The 16,202-nt window shown below is 49.4% G+C and overlaps 1 protein-coding gene across 3 annotated transcripts in view; it reads left to right on the top strand.

Annotated features, from left to right (window-relative positions):
* The window catches only part of SDK1 (sidekick cell adhesion molecule 1), a 919,553-nt gene extending 903,739 nt beyond the window's left edge, over nucleotides 1-15,814 (top strand). For all 3 annotated transcript variants that reach the window (XM_058569383.1, XM_058569382.1, XM_058569384.1), the window contains 2 exons: nucleotides 445-574; nucleotides 13,328-15,814. In XM_058569383.1, coding sequence (XP_058425366.1) covers nucleotides 445-574; nucleotides 13,328-13,582 — 385 coding nt within the window. In that variant the 3' untranslated portion in view covers nucleotides 13,583-15,814. The remainder of the gene's footprint in view (nucleotides 1-444; nucleotides 575-13,327) is intronic.
* Nucleotides 15,815-16,202: the final 388 nt, after the last annotated feature.

The raw sequence follows: 16,202 nt of genomic DNA, 5'->3' as shown, positions 1-16,202 counted from the left end.
CCCAAGGGACCTGGGCCAACCAGGGCCGGGGTGCTGGCCGAAGACATTCCCCACGCCCACTGGTACCCCCGAATCCCAATAGGGGCAGCGTTGAATCTAGGAGGGCAGGCATGGCAGGGGGGGAGGGATATTTTACATTCGTTTCTAGAGATATGAAAAGAGGGCAGATCTCAGGTGTGTTGGGAAGTGGTCTGGGGAGACCCCCGTGCCAGCTGACCCAGCGCCTTGGATTAGGGGATGCCTGCTTCACCTGGGTGTCAGATTAAGCTGCAGTGGACTTGTAATGTTTTGCATCAGTTGCCAAAATGGTGTCAGAGGCAGTGGATTTCCGCTCATTAATATATGAACGAGACCAGAGGGCGGGTCAGGAGGCCTCCACGGCAGGTAGCTTTTGCCCAGAGCTGCCCTGAACCAGGGTAACTTGCAGCATCATCCTCATCCCAGGTCCCCGCCGCGGCCGAGCCCTGGTGGGCTGCACTACTCAGACGAGGACATTTGCAACAAGTACAACGGTGCCGTGCTGACTGAGAGCGTGAACCTCAAGGAGAAGTCGGTGGACGCCTCAGAATCCGAGGTCAGTGCCTGAGACCACCATTCCCCACTTCTGTAGGGAGCCCTCTGCTTTCTTGAGGTGCCAGATACTTGTCTTGTCTCATCTGAGTCTCACAAGAACCGCACAAGGCAGGCAGAGCCAGTGACAAACGACCCCATTTCACAGATGAGGAAAGTATGAGCAGAGCCCAAGTTCAGACCCACAGCCCCCATGGGCCGTCAGCCCCTCACACACAGCCTCGAGCAGAACAGATGCTTCAGGCCTGCTTCACGGGGAAGCAGATTCTGCCTCTCAGCAAATCCGCTTCTTAAATCCCAGGGAGCTAGGGTGAGAAAGAGATGAGCTGGCATCCTCTGGGAGAGGCATGCTGCGGACAAGGGTCGATGTGACTGCACGCCCAGCAGGTCTTGCATCTGCCGCTGGGCGCTTTCCCATGCTCTGTCTCCTTTAGTCCTGGAGGTGACATCAGTGGTGCAGGGCCAGCTCTGCGATCAATAACTTTCCCAAAGTGGACTTCCAATCTGGAAACCATTCTCTTTCTGTTTTGTTTTCAGAAATAAACCTAGTGTTTCTGGAGGTAACCTTAGAACTTGGTGGCCCCTAGACCCCAGTTGGAGAGTCGGAGGGCCTGAGCCTGCAAGACTGATAGGAATGGGGACACCCTCCCCCTACCCCCTGGCATTTCCTTCCCCTCCCACCAGCCTCACCCGTTCTTGCTTCCTGGTCTGAGGAGGGCGATTTAACCACGGCAGCTCTGGGTCAGTTAACAGGGTCTGGTGAGCTCCCACTTGAGACGTGTCCCTGTCCTCACTGAGCAGTTGGACGAAGGAGATCTTGCCCCCTAGAGAGTGTCGGCTTCCAGCCGTGACCCCCGGGACCGTGGGCCTGCACGTCTCAGGCCTCCTTTGTGTCTGGGCGTCCAGTTACGGAGCTGAGCACGTTCCGTGCGCGAGGCTCAGTGAGGAAGCAGGCCAGGGAGGACGCTGTCCAGGGAGATGGCCGTGGGGACTCCGAGCAGGGGCTCAGCTTCCCCTCCCCTTGCCCCACCAGCGCGCCGTCTCAATAGCTTACATTCACAGGCAAACCGGCTGAAGCAGCAATCAAAGAGGTGGTTCCCTCTCAGTGCTAAACTTTCTTATTTGAGACATGCCAAGTCTGGAGAGGGACAAAAATCAGCAAGCCATTTGCTGGACACGTAGGCCTGCCCACCTCTTGGCATTCATACTCTAAATCAATATTTAATCTAAAATAAGTCTCACCTCCATTTTGACCTGAATTCAGGCCTTATTGAACCCCAGGTATCCATAAAATGGCTTCTTTTAGATTGCGGTTTGTATATGAACTCCTAGGGAGACAGGACAGCAGCTGGGGTCAGTGTGACACTGGCTCCACTCTGCTTGGCACTGTCTGTTTACAAAGGACGCTGGGCTCCTCATCTGGCCCATAGGCTTGGGCGTGATGAAAACAGCAGCAGCACTGCAGCTGTTGGGAAAGGGACATTTGTCTGCAATCGAGGGGCTGTCAAGTGAAATCCTGCAAAAACTGACCTGCTCTCTTGTGATAAGGGAACAGCAGCCTCGTTTGTGCTGCTTGCACCAAAAGCAGCCAGAACGTGGGAAGGAGCAGGACTGCCTTCCTGCAGGGCCTTTCTGGGTCAGCAGTTAGAGACACGATCGCACAGCACCTGCTAGTGTCTGACCTTCATTCCTTGACCTGCAGCCTTTAGTGTATACAGGCATCATGGATGATATTCATAGCGATCGTGCATCAGCTCTGCAGGTTGAGCTAGTAACAGTTCAGTGTGTGCCAAGCACTAACTGAGCACCTACTGTGGGCCAGGCATACTCCTTTAATGGTCACACCAGCCCTGCGAGGTAGGGTGATTCTCACCATCATTCCGAGGACAAGGCTGAGTCTGAGGTCATCTCCAGAGCTTAGCTGAGCTCTGCCCCCTCCACCGCCTCCTCCAGCCCAATGCCAGGGAGTCAGTGGCCATCCCCAGAGCAGCCAGAATTGGATTCATTCTCGAAATGGGTTAATGGAAAGCATTCAGTCTGTTTCTCCTCTCACACACTCAGGGTGTTTTGAGATTTCAATTCAGCTGATTTTTATGGAGGATTATGAAATGCATGCAGGTTCTGAGCTAGGCGTATACATACATGCATACATGCACACATACATGTATACCTCATTACAAGCACATCCATACACACAGAAGTGGAGGAGGGAGGGGATGGCGCACGGAGGGAAGAAGAGAGGAGGGCAGAGGTAGGAGGCGAGAGGGACACGGAATCCACACTAAATCCTGCAAGGAGGTTGTTATGATCCTCATATAATAGATCAGAGAGCCTAGGCTTACCGAGGGTTTTGAATGCCTTCCCCAGACACCACAACTAGGTGGACTTGAGAGGCAGACCTGCAGTGCAGGACTGAGTTGTCATAGCACAGGGACATGTGGCTAAGCGAGTGAGGAGCCCCTGTGCCAGGAGGAAGGGGATCCTTTTGTAATTCCCACAGATGCCCCTCGTGGTACCTGGGTCCTCTATCTGCTCCTGAGTTCCTGGGTAGGTAGAGTGAGGCCTGTCTTTTTTCCAGAGATCTTTGCTTTTATAACCTTGCTAGGTCCCAACTTTGAACCTTATGAATTTGCGAGATTTGCAGGCACTAAATATTCATAGAATCCAAACAGAGGGAGTTGGGGGACTTTCATCCTCTTGGAAAAGCCAGCTCAGATGGGAAAGTTTACTTTGAGCCAGGTTTTTTAAACAGCTGGATTGAGGTATAATTCATGTTAGCACACAATTCACCCATTTGGCATATTGGTTATTTAGGAGTCTGTTTTTTAATTTCCTCCTATTTGTGAATTTCCCAAATTTTCTTCTGTTATTGATTTTTAATTTTATTCCACTGTGGTCAGAGAACATACTTTGTATATTTTCAATCCTTTTAAATTTATTGAGTCTTGTTTTATGGCCTAGCATATGGTGTATGCTGGAAGAATATTCCGTATCCACGTGAAAAGAATGTGTTATTCTGCTGTTCTTGTGTGGAGTGTTCTGTTGGTGTCTCTTAGGTCTAGCTGATTTATAGTGTTGTTTAAGTCTTCTATATTTTTTATCTTCTGCCATCTGTTAATGTATTGAAGTCTCCAAATATTATTGTTGAATTATCTATTTTTCTCTTCAATTCTGTCAGTTTTAATGTCATGTATTTTGGGAATCTCTTTTTAGGTGCATATATGTTTATAAGTGTTATATATTCTTGATGTATAGACCCTTTTATCAATATAACATATCTCTCTTTGTCTCTAGTAACAGTTTTTGTCTTAAAGTCTATTTTGTCTGATATTAGTATAGTTACTCCAATTCTCTTTTGGTTACTGTATACGTGGTATATCATTTCCAACCTTTTCTTTCAATCCATTTGAAACTTTGAATCTAAAATGTGTGTCTTGTAGACAGCGTATAGTTGGATCTTGTTGTTTTATTCATTCTGTCAATCTCTACCTTTTGACAGGGTTGTTTAATCTGTTCACATTTAATGTAATTACTGCTAAGGTAGAATTTACATCTGCTGTTTTGATATTTGCCTTCTATATGTCTCATATCTTTATTTCTCTATTTTTCCATTACCGTCTTCTTTTTTGTTAAGTGGATATTTTCTGTGTACCATCTTAATCTCCATGTTTTTTCTTTTACTATATTCTTTTCAGTTATTTTTGTTAGTGATTGCTCTAGTATCAGTATTACTTCAGATTTATACTAAATTTCAGTGTCACATAGAAACTTTATTACTGTATATCTCTATTGCCTCCTCCCCTTTTTGTGCTATTGTTATACATATTATGTCTCTATATGTTACAAATTCAAGAATAGAGTTTTCTAGTTGTTACTTTACAGAATTGAAAGTCTTTTAAAGAAGTTGAAAGAAGAAAGGAGAGCTAGTATATATTTAAAGTTTATGACTTCAACCTTCTTATTTACTATTTCTAGTCCTCTTCATTTCTTCCTAGGGATTCAAGTTACTATTTTCTTCCTACTGCTTCCTTTATGCTGTTATTGTTAAAATGTTACATTTCTATGTGACAAGCCCAACAGTACAATTATGTACATATTGTTTTATGCAATTGCTTTTTAAATCAGATAAGAGAAGAAAGGAGAAGAAATATGCAATTATACTTTTTATAATTACCTATGTAATTGCCTTTGATGGTACTTTTTGTTTTTTCATGTCGATTTGAATTACTATCTGGTGTCACTTGCTTTCAACCTGGCAATCTTCCTTTAGTATTTCTTGTAAAGAAGGTCTGCTAGCAATGTGTTTTTCTGTTTTTGTTTATCTCAGAATGTCTTTATTTCACCTTCATTTTTTTTGTGTGTGTATGAGGAAGATCAGCCCTGAGGTAACATCCGTGCTAATCCTCCTCTTTTTGCTGAGGAAGACCGGCTCTGAGCTAACATCCATAGCCAATCCTCCTACTATTTTTCCCGAAAGCCCCCCAGTAGATAGTTGTACATCATAGTTGCACATCCTTCTAGTTGCTGTATGTGGGATGCGGCCTCAGCATGGCCAGAGAAGTGGTGCGTCGGCGCGCACCCGGGATCTGAACCTGGGCCGCCAGTAGCAGAGCGCGTGCACTTAACCGCTAAGCCACGGGGCCGGCCCTCACCTTCATTTTTGAAAGTTGTTCTGCTGAATATAAGATTCTTGGTTGTCAGTTTTCTTTCAGCACTTCGTGTTACCCCATTGCCTTCTGTCCTCCATTTTTTCTGATTAGAAATCAACTGGTAATATCATTTGAGTTCCCTTGTACGTTATAAGTCATTTTTCTCCTGCTGGTTTCAAAAGTTTCATTTTGTCCTTGTCTTTTAAATTTTTGACTATGATGTGTCTGGGTGTGGATTTTATTCCATTTATCTTACTTTTAGTTTGTTGCTCTTGTTGGGTGTGTAGATTTTTTTATCAAATATGGGAAGTTTGAAGTCATTATTACTTCCAATTTTTTTCTGCTTCTTTCTTTCTCTTCTTATCCTGGGATTCTCATTACACATACGTTGGTGCACTCAGTGCTGCTTCACATTTATCAGGTGCTCTGGAGTTTTTTTCATTCTTTTCTCTCTGGTTTTCAGACTGCATGATCTCTATCAATCTATCTTCAAGTGCACTGATTCTTTCCTCTGCCAGCTCAAATCTACTGTTGAGCCCCTCTAGTTAATTTTTCATTTCGATTATTGTATTTTGCAACTCCAGAATTCCATATTTGGCTCTTTTAAAATCATTTCTATATCTTTATTGATATTCTCTACTTGATGTGATATCGTCATCATACTTCCCTTTAATTCTTTAAACATAGTTTCCTTTAGTCCTTTGAACATATTATAATAGCTGCTTTTGAAGTCTTTGTCTGCTAACATTTGGGGCTCCTCAGAGGCTACCTGCTTTTTTCTCTGTTTATGGGTCACACTTTTCTGTTTTTTTGAAAATAAGTCATTTTAGATGATATATTGTAACAGCTCTGAATACTGATATCCACCTACCTGCTCCCATTGAGGATTGTTGTTTGCTTAATTATTTGTTTATTAACAAATATAGTGTTAACTGGCTGGACTAGTCCATGATGCTCTTTGCCTTCACAATGTGTACACTCTGATGTCCCTCCTCAGAGGTGGGTCTTGGGCACGCATGCAGTCTTCCTGATGACAAGGTGATTGCTGTTTTAGCCAGGCTCTCTTTGTCTCTTTTTCTCATCTCCCCATTAATTTTCTGGATGGTTTACCACTATTGGTATCACACCCAGCTGTTAACCTCCACTATGTGCTAGCTCTGTTATTTTTGAGGATGCTCTGGGGTACAAATTCCTCCATAGTTTGATCCAGTTAAATCCCAGCCCTTTCACAGTGGCAGGATGTTGTCCATCTTTGTATTTTGCTCTGACCCCAAGAGGGCTCCCCTTAGCTGACTCTTTCCCTGGTTCTCTCTGTTAAACTTCTGACTGGTTCATTTCTTCACTTGTGGCTATCAGGGAACTACCAGCTTCTTCATAATTTCTCACCCCTAAGGTCTTCATTGTTTTCAACAACGCCCTTAGGCATGCTCTGTTCCAAAGAAAGCCATTCCCCTTAGACAGAGATGAGGAGCTCTCTATTCTTATGGACTGTCTCTCCCTCCTGTCAGGACCTCTGTGTCACAGCACCAAAGCTAGGGGTGGGGACAGCAGCCCTCTTCTCCCATGGTGACACACCTGCCTTACAAGTGGGGCGCTGGGCCAAGATGGTAGCCCCTGGTCTTCTGGGCCTGCCCCACCCCAGTGTGGAACTTCTTCCCTACAATCGAGCTGGGGTGGGGGCAATTGAGGCTCAGTATTCTCAGCTTGCCACACCTGGTGTAGACTGTGCAGCCTACAAGTTATGACTGGATAAGGGAAGGGAGCCAAGTTCTCTTACCATACCTGCCTGCAGCATGGAGCTGGGGGCGTGCAGTGGATGAGAGATGCCGGCAGCTTCCTCCCCTAGGTCACACCAAATTCCCAGACTAGGAGCTGGAAGGAGAGGGAGCCCTGTCTTCTTGGCCACATCTGCCCAAAGGGGAGCTTCTGTGACACTGAGCTGGGGGATGGGGGGAGCAGGTCATAGGTCAAATGCCATAGACTCGCTGTTCTTAGTGAAATTTAGATTTTCTGGAATAAATCTGTCTCCATTTGCTATATTTTTTTGGCACCATTGCCAGAGACTTTAAATGGTTGTTTATAAAATAATTTTCCCCAGTTAAATCATTGTTCCACTGGAGAGAACTGCTGGCTCCTCACACGGCCATTCTGGAAGTATCTTTTGCCTTCATCATTGATGATCCTGATATTCAGAGGGGACTGGTGAGAAACACGGGCTAAGTTCTGACGTTTGCTTTCCTAATGTAGCGTTGACTTCTGGCCTAGTCCCTTAGCCCCAAATTCACAGAAGTAGAGTCAAGTTACAGGACCGTAGATAAAACCCTTAAAGAGAGAGGCCAGGGTCTCAGGGAGAGCAGACCTGGGGTGGTCAGCAGAACACACCCAGAAGCTGTAACGCTCATTTCAAATAGGACTGTCTAAGAGGTGACTTGGGTCTGGACTTTGATTTAAGATGTTTATTGTCCCTACTGGAGGCTGCTTCTGGATTGAAATACATTGTACTCCGAGATGTTAGGGAGGCAGAATAGAGTACGCCTTGTGCCCTGGGTTCTCTCAGTGGTTTGACCCAGTGTGGAGGCAGGAGTGAGGAGGGCGACACCGTGACTGGGGCAGTGTCCCCTCCCTCCCCCCTGCCCAGCCTCTTCCCCAGAGCCCAGGGGAGCGAGGACTCAGGAACATTGGAGGTCTCTGCTGGAAGAGCTCTTCTGCGAAGCTAATATTTCCCTAAGGAAATAGTGATGTTGTCTTTTTCTCCCCAGAGTGCTTTTTCCCCACCATTTTCAGAAATATTGCTAAAGTGAAAATTCTGAGAATCAGTTTACAGCTGCACAAGAACCTGCCTGCTCGGAGCTGCCCTGAATTAGGCCGCCAGCCTCACACGACACACGCTGTGGCTCTTTATGTTTCTCTGGTTAGAAATAAGAGGGTTTCTCACTACTTTATCACACGTCCGCTTACAAATTACATCAGGACTGTTGTTCAAGTCACATTTTAAAAACTGTTTTCAAAATCCAAAGAAACAGTTTTCAAAATCTCTCCTGCTCCAACCCATTTAGACCAACCCCCTCGTACCTAATTAATTCCCTAATAATATTTGGGTCTTTCATCTTGCCAACATAATACCAAAAGTGCTGAGATTATCTCTGTTAGCTGCTTGACAGGCATCGGTGCACCTTTCGAAACTCTCGCAGTCAGTCTGCCACCACATCCAATCACACGCTGTCCTTCCACGGTTTCCTGGGAAACCAACACACATCGCTACCTCATATCACACAGAAAACTTAAAAAAAAAGGACCCCGCAGCATTTCCTTATTGTCAATAATTCTAATGCATTAAAATACATCCCCACTAAAACATAATAATGTCATATAAACAATAAACAGAGCAGACCTTAGGAGGAAGAATGGCATTTAAATTCAGGGTTTTCTCGTGGGGACAGTGGCAAGGTCTGAGCAGGAGGCCCCGCTTATGTGTCGTGTGACCCTGGGTGAGTTCACATTTCTCCATAAGTGAAGAGCAAGAAGCAAAAGGAGCCGCTCTTAGTCTCCTCTCTGTTCCTTCTGCATGGCGGTTCTATTCTCTCATGGTGGCTTTTGGAACCACTTGGCTGGACCTGTGGCCCTGGCCACTCCAGGCTCACAGCCGCCCAGGTTTGCCCCCGCATGAAGAACTCTGCTTTTCCAATGCAGTGTGGAAAATCCCAGGGCAAGTTCTGAGAGGCTCAGCTTAAGTCACGCCCACCCACTAACCAATCACTGTTTTCTGAGGGACAAGCCATTCAGCCCATGTGACAGGGAAAGGCAGAGAAGAGTCACTTCCTGAAGGTCATTCAGGAAGGTCAAAGCCCAGACATGAACCCTGGGACATCGCTGTGAGCTAGAAAGCCACTCCTGACTGTGTCTCCAGCGAGGACCTCTTCTTAGCACCCACATTTGTCACAGACTAGTCTCTCCACACTACAGGACTTTTAGATCTTTGGTTGAGAAAATACATAATGATATATAGCTACTAAAAGTCTCCAATGAAACTATTTTTTATTAATCACATAAACACACATATGGGTGTGGTACATTTGATGCATTCATCCTCCGGGGCGGGCTGGACTTGCTCTTAGAAATGCTGACTCCTGCAAGAACTCAGGGGTCCCTTCCGGACTGCCCTTAGGTCCCGCCCGGGCCCTGTGAACCCGGCTTCTCTACAGCCTGAGTGGCTGTAGGAGAAGGGGTGGGCAATGGTAGAAAGAGGGGAGAGAAGTGTCCGAAAGGTCACCACCTGGGTGCTGGACAGATTTGCCAAGACAGAACTGTTAGCAGGAGTGACCACTGCCTGTGGTGATTTCTCCACCACTCAGAGACTTGATGTAAGACCCACCGTATAAAGTGTTTCTCTAACCTTTTATAAAACTGTGGTTGAAGGTGTCCCCGACGTATTGCTAGAAAGGCTTTACTTCTGCCACCTTTGGCTGCGATACCGGTGCTGGGTCTGGCCCCACTCTCTCCCTGGTCAATATGACCTTGAGAAGGTCATTTTCTTCTGTGGGTCTTGGGTCTTTCTACACAAAGTGAGGAGATTGAATCCATTTGCTACTTCTCACATTTTCCACACAAGTATTCTTTGTGGTTGGGACAGTGAAGGGGGAGGACCCAGGGCACCAGGGGATATGATTTGAAGAGAGTGGAAATCCTGAATCCTATATTCAGTCTTGAGATAATCAATGAACCCAGACCCCAGTTTGTGAAACCGGGAACCATATTGCTGTCGTCCCTTCCTGAGTGTTCTGCAAATTTCTCATGAGAAAGGGAATGCCTTCGATGTATTTTGACATGGGCTCTTTTCCCCTAAACTTCAGGAAATTCAGAACCAAAATCAGTGTCTGAAGAAGCCCAACTCAGGGACAGGTGACATAGATTCCTTCAGCTCCTTCCGATGACTGTGGCTCTCATTTCTCCCATCTTAGTGCACTCAGAGCTTTGCCTTGTCAGCCCCCTCAAGGCCTCCAGAAAACAGATGAAGAATAGGTCTTAAACAGCAGCCACAAATACAGGGGCCAGATCTCTTATCTGAAACCCTTGAGGCCAGATATAGTTAAGAATTAAGCATTTTTTCAGGTTTGGGAATATATCGTATATTATGTAACACCTCCAGCAGGGTCAGGGCAGCAATCTATGATCGCATACTTAGTATTTCTGCAGCAAAACCTAAAAATAAATTAACGCTAAACAGCTTCACATCAGTTCAGCTCAGGGTGAACTGCCGAATTAGCTCAGTGCAGGTCAGGCTTTGGCACCAAATGAGTTGCAAAACCAGCTTTTGATTTTCAGAGCATTGTGGGGTTTGGAATTCCCAATAGGGGGTCATGGACCTGATCAGCTGATGTGAAGGAGGCGCCGGGAGCTGGGGACCAGTTCCCCATCAGCTGAGGCCGCAGAAGCCTCGGGGGCTGCAAGGCTCAGACGTGGGCTCCCACCCTGCCCGGGAGACCTGGGCAGCTTGCGGTCTCTCTGAGCTTCTTTCTTCATCCAGAAAATAAGAATAACCACACCAAAAAAAAAAAAAAAAAAGAAGAATGACAACACCCACCTCCCAGGATCACTGTGCAGTTACAGAGACGGTGCAGGGGCTTAATCTGTGTATACTAAGCGTCCACTGACAAGAAGCCGCTCTTGCCTCTAACGTCATCATCATTGTCGTCCAGTGATGGAGGAGCTGAATGTTCTCCACATTTGGGACATGTCAGGAGGGCACATTTTTCAGCCCTGCATGTATATGAGCTCTGACTCAGTGAAAAGCAGAGGAACCACAGATGTGTACAGCTGCCGCCAGTTTATTGTGCCGTAATACAAACAGTTTACATTGAACATCCTGAGAAGTCCTGAATCTGTGACTTACTGTCACTGTCATGTAAATATTCCAGTTAGAGCCAGATTTTCAGTCTGCATCCGAAAAATCCCAGGAGTCTCCAGCTCCACCCTACATACACCAGGGATTTCTGCAGGGCCCAAGGCCACCACTCTTATAGGTTTACAGGACACAATGCTGGCTCCCAGATGGAGGACGGTGTCAGTCCAGGGATCAGAGTTTCCTGCGCAGGTGGTGACGTGGGTCATTCCCTCTCCAGCAGATGAGGGAGAATGGCTCCAGGCACAGCGCTCAGAGCACCCAGGGACCCTCTGTTTTCATGAGTCTCTGTAGGGACTCCACCTCCACGTAACATGATGGCAAGCAGCAACCTTCCCTTCTTCCCCTGCCCCCACCCCAGCCTGGCTGCTGATCAGAATCCTCCCAGAGCTTCTAAGAAATACACATTCCTGGGCCCCGCCCCAGACGCAGTGGATCAGGAGAGCAGGAGCCATGGCCCGGGAATCTGTGCTCCTCCAAAACTTCCCTGGTGATTCTGAGAGGGCATTTTGGGGCCACTCACTGCTTTATACCATCCGGGCCTCCTGACACCCTCTGGGGAGAGAGAAAACGGCAGGTGTGGCTCACCCCTTGAGAGCTCAGGCACTGGAGCCCAGAGAGGAGGTGTGCCCTGCTGGGCCGGGCGGCTGCAGTGTGAGGGACCAAGCCAGACGCCAGCCCAGTGTCCGGTCAGCGTTCTTTCAGCCCTGGCAGGGTGCCCTGAAATGGGAGAGGCTTTACCCAGCTACAGTTTCCGCTTCCCTCCTTGAATTTGAAAGGCTGGCTGGCCACTGTGTCTATAGACCCATCCTTGGCATATCGAAGGTGGCCTCTGCAAGGTCCCCAACAGGCCAGGGAGGAGCCCCCTGTGTTTTCAGGGTCTGTGGAGCATCTCAGTGTCGGTCCTCGCAGCAGAGCCTGGGCCAGCCTGCGGGCTCCATCCCCACCAGGTGGCAGGGAGTGCTGAGGGCTCAGGAAGCTCCCAGGATCCAGGTGAGGGTCCCAGGGTCACCCAGCACGACTGGGACGGGGACATCAGGGGCCCTCCACCCTCTTGGGAAAACACTCATTTCAGCCTCCACTGTCTCCTTTAGCAGTTCTTCCAACGACTTAAAATCAACTCCAAAGACCGTAAAATACATGAGATAGAGTTTTGCTTTAAGAAAATGAACATAGAAACTGTATGGACTGAATGTTCTTAGTGGAAACTGCTCATTTATTTTATAAAAAGAAAGGGGAGGAAAACCCTCAGAGGGGCTGATCTTCACACATCCACGAGCCACCCAGCTGCTCCCGCTAGCTTGTCTGCAGCCTCGTGCTGAGGGGTCGGGCCCTTCAGCTCCCAGAGAGGGAGGGGCCCTGGATGCATAGACATCATGCCACATTCAGGGCCTCATTTCTTGGTGACCTCCCACAGAGGGCTGCACGGATGTGTGGAAATGTGTGTCCCATGGAGGAGACACCCCCTCCTCAGCTCCACATGTGCTCAGATAGGTTCCCACTGGTCTGTGGCAGCCTGCTTTGTGGTCTCAGACAGGTTCTAGACCCTGGACCTTCCACACTCCCACTGCTCTTCTGTGTTCTATGCTGTGAGGACACACCGAGCGTCTTCTTGAGGCCGTGTAGACCTCTCCTGGTGTGGGGGTGCTGTGTAGACCTCTCCTAGGGCAGAAGTGCAGTGTAGACCCATCCTGGGGTGGGGGATGCCCTGTAGACCATTCCTGGGGTGGGAGTGCAGTGTAGACCCTCCTGGGACCAGCTCAGGCACACTGAGGGGTTGGGGAGTGGAGAATTAGGAGCAGGAGACACAGCACGTTGTCCTGGCTGGACACAGCAGAGATGCTGAGCTCTCATGGGGCTGGCCGGGGGAGGCCTAGGGAGGTCTGTGGGCACCGTGTGTGGGTGGGATGACTTGGGGGCTGAGGGTGGGACGAAGGGGAAGAGGGCAGGAGACAGTTGACAGGCACAAGCCCAGGGTGGGTGACTAACGCTGGTCCCAAATGGCCGCCCTCTCCTATGGTCACCCTTTCCCTGTGGTTGCCCTCCCCTGTGGCCACTCTCTCCCCATGTCACACCCCTCCCCCCGCGCGTGTGACCACTGCCCCGTGCCCCCTTCCCATGCCCCCCCAGTGCCCCCTGCTGTCCCTGCCCCGCCCTCCCCCCCGCCGGCTCATGCGTCCCTCGCTCATCCTGGGCCGCTCTCCCCCAGGGCACCGACTCCGAGTCCGAGGACGCGCCCCCCCAGCACTCCTTCGTCAACCACTACATGAGCGACCCCACCTACTACAACTCGTGGAAGCGCCGGGCGCCGGGCGGGCGCGCGGCCCCGCACAGGTACGAGGCGGTGGCGGGGGCCGAGGCGGGCCCGCACCTGCACACGGTGGTCACCACGCAGAGCGCCGTGTTCGCGCCCGCCGGCCACGGCGCCCGGACTCCGCTCACCGGCTTCTCCTCCTTCGTGTAGCGCCGGCCCGCCCCGCTCCGGAGTCTATTTTTAAGACAATCAACTCCAATAACTGAGCTCCAGTTTTTGTTTAAAAGAATTCTGATACGTGATGATTTTACCTACTTGTGAACACTAGATTTAAATTAGAAAGGTTTTTTTAATGGCTTTTTGTAACATCGCTGCAGGAAGCGGGTTTCTTTGTTTTTCTTTTCTTTTTACGAGAAGGTGTATTTCACTGGTGCAATGGCGTGGCACCCCGGGGCCTCTGAAGACCTGAGACCTCCCCAGTGCCAGGTTTCTCCGTCCTAACGTCCAACTAGGAAGGCTGGAGGGGGAGGAAGAGCTGGGGGTCAAGGGAGACCCCCACCTGCCTCCAGGCGGCTCCTTCCTCTTCTCTACCTCCTCTGCCTGCGGAGCCCCAGCGGCTCACCTGACTCTCCCTCTGTGACATCTCCGGGCTGTGGCTCTCTCCTGGGGTGTGACAAGCGGACGTCTGATCTGGGCTCAGGGCTCTCTCCCCAACTGCCTCCATCTCTGCAAGGTCCCCACTGTGCGTTTCTAGGCGGGGAATCAGCTTTAAGGCTCCTGGCAATGGGGCAAGAGATTCTAAGTGGTGTCTCTGACCTGGTGACGGCTCAGAGCTGCATTCTGTCATTCCAGTGGTGAAATATTCGGGGCTTTCTTCCTCTTTTCTTTCTTTACACCTGATAGTCCAGGAGCAGGAAACCACCCCCACGGCTGGACGCCACCAGCACAGCCCTCAGCAAGCTAGCTCCTTCCTGTGAACACAGCCCACGGCCACCGCTAGCCCCGAGGAAGCAAGCCAGCGGTTTCAGAATTGCTTGTTGTGTAAGAGGTGTGCATTGTTAACCAGAGTATTTTTTAAACCTTTTTATCATTTTTTAAAATATGTCACATGAAATGAATGAGTCTCTGCTGTCTCCAGGTGCCTTTTTATTAATCGTTTAGTTTTGTACATGGGAAAGACGAGAGCGCCAGTGTCTCCAAATAAAGTGAACCGGCTCCAAGGAAATGGGGGCTGCCTGGCCTTGGGCTCACAGCCCTCCGTGCCCGCGCACAGTGCGTCCTCCAGCCCGGCCTCTGGAGGCACCCTTGCTCCCCCCCGCTGCCCACCGCCTTGCCCGCCAGTGCTGCTGCTGTCCCGTCCCCCCATCCGAGGCCAGCTTTTAGCCTTAACAGGTTTTCTGAAAACGTTTTTTCTTCCTTTACTATTGTTTTGTTTTAGTTTTTTAGCTAAATGAGAATGGCATGAACTACTTTGAAAATCTTAGATTCTAAGCCGTAGCTGTCCCTCCAGCCCATCACATTATTTTAGCAACAGGTGGCTGAGGTGTGGGTGATCAGTCCCCCAGCCCAGAGCCGGGTCCATCTGTAACCCGAGTGCTGCTGGTGCCAGCCTGTGTGTGTCCGGGAGGGCCCCACGTCCCCGCCCGCCAGCAGGAATGTGGCACATTAGAGAACAGCCACTCTGTCTGTGGACACCCCCAACGCACAGGGGAGCAGGGCGGTGCTCTCCTCGCCGGGGACCTGCCGGTGCTCTGAGGTGGGAAGTGGCTGGGCCCAGCGCCTGGCCGGTCTCGTGCCTCCTGTGGAACCTGTGGTCTCTGCTCCACTCTCCTTTCTACACCTCCGTGAGGCAGAGGGCATGTCTTCACCCCCAGCTGTCAGAGTTGCTGGCTGTGGCCCCAGGAGACCAAGGAGAGTTTTGCGTTGGGTGAAAAGCCCCTTTTCAGTTTTTCCAAAAGTAGAGGGTGTGTGTGGAAAATTTCCTCTCTGTCTCTCTCCTCCTCCCTCCCTCCCTCCCCTCCTTCCTTCTCTCCTTCCTTTTCTGCTTCCTTCCTTCTTTTTCTGAGTGGAGGGGGAAATACTCTAAACCAAAAATCCTAGACACTCTGCCCAAAGCTGCTTGTGTGTGAGCCTCGCTTCCCACAGTTCACAGGACCCACCGCGGGGCTCAGAGCCCACCTCCCTCCCCTCGGCCCCAAGACCCAAAGTGGATGGGAATCCGTGAGGCTGCAACATGAATTTCCTGGAAGAGAAGGGATAGGTGGAGAACGTGGACAACACTGCCTTCTGTGCACTTCGCTCTCTAAGCCATACAGACTTTGCTGTAAATAACGAGGAAAGTGTTGAAACGTCTTGGGATGAGGACGATTTGGGTTGAGGTGTGGTTTTTGCTTTTAGGTTTTTGTGACAACAACATGACACTCTTTTTTCAGGCTCACTGTATTCCTGTATTCTCTCTACTTTTAGTAAACTTTTTTGGTATGGGATTGTCTGTCCGAGGCTGCACTGGCCCCGTGGCTGCTGGAGGACTGGTGGCGTCTGCGCTCCCCTCTCACTGGGGGGCTCTGGCCCACGAGAGACACCCGCACCAAAGGAACAGAGTGGGTGTTTCTGGTTAGAGTTCAGCCTCCTTCCCAATATGGGCGTTGAGAAGCGTCACTTCCTAGCCTCTCGTCTTTAGGGAAGGAAAAAAATCACACAACAGGAAAATAGATACTGGATTTTAATCGCAGTTCTGAAAAAAGGACAAGCAATGTCTCTTTAACCAGGGCCACCTTCTGCGGTGGTGCCATTCAGGTGCCTCGTGGTGGGCAGTTGCTGAGTCCCCCAT

Source organism: Diceros bicornis, chromosome 26 (genome assembly GCF_020826845.1).
Source record: "Diceros bicornis minor isolate mBicDic1 chromosome 26, mDicBic1.mat.cur, whole genome shotgun sequence".
NCBI classification, from domain to species: domain Eukaryota; kingdom Metazoa; phylum Chordata; class Mammalia; order Perissodactyla; family Rhinocerotidae; genus Diceros; species Diceros bicornis.
The sequence above is the reverse complement of the archived record's forward strand: the minus strand, read 5'-3'. Positions and strand labels throughout refer to the sequence as shown.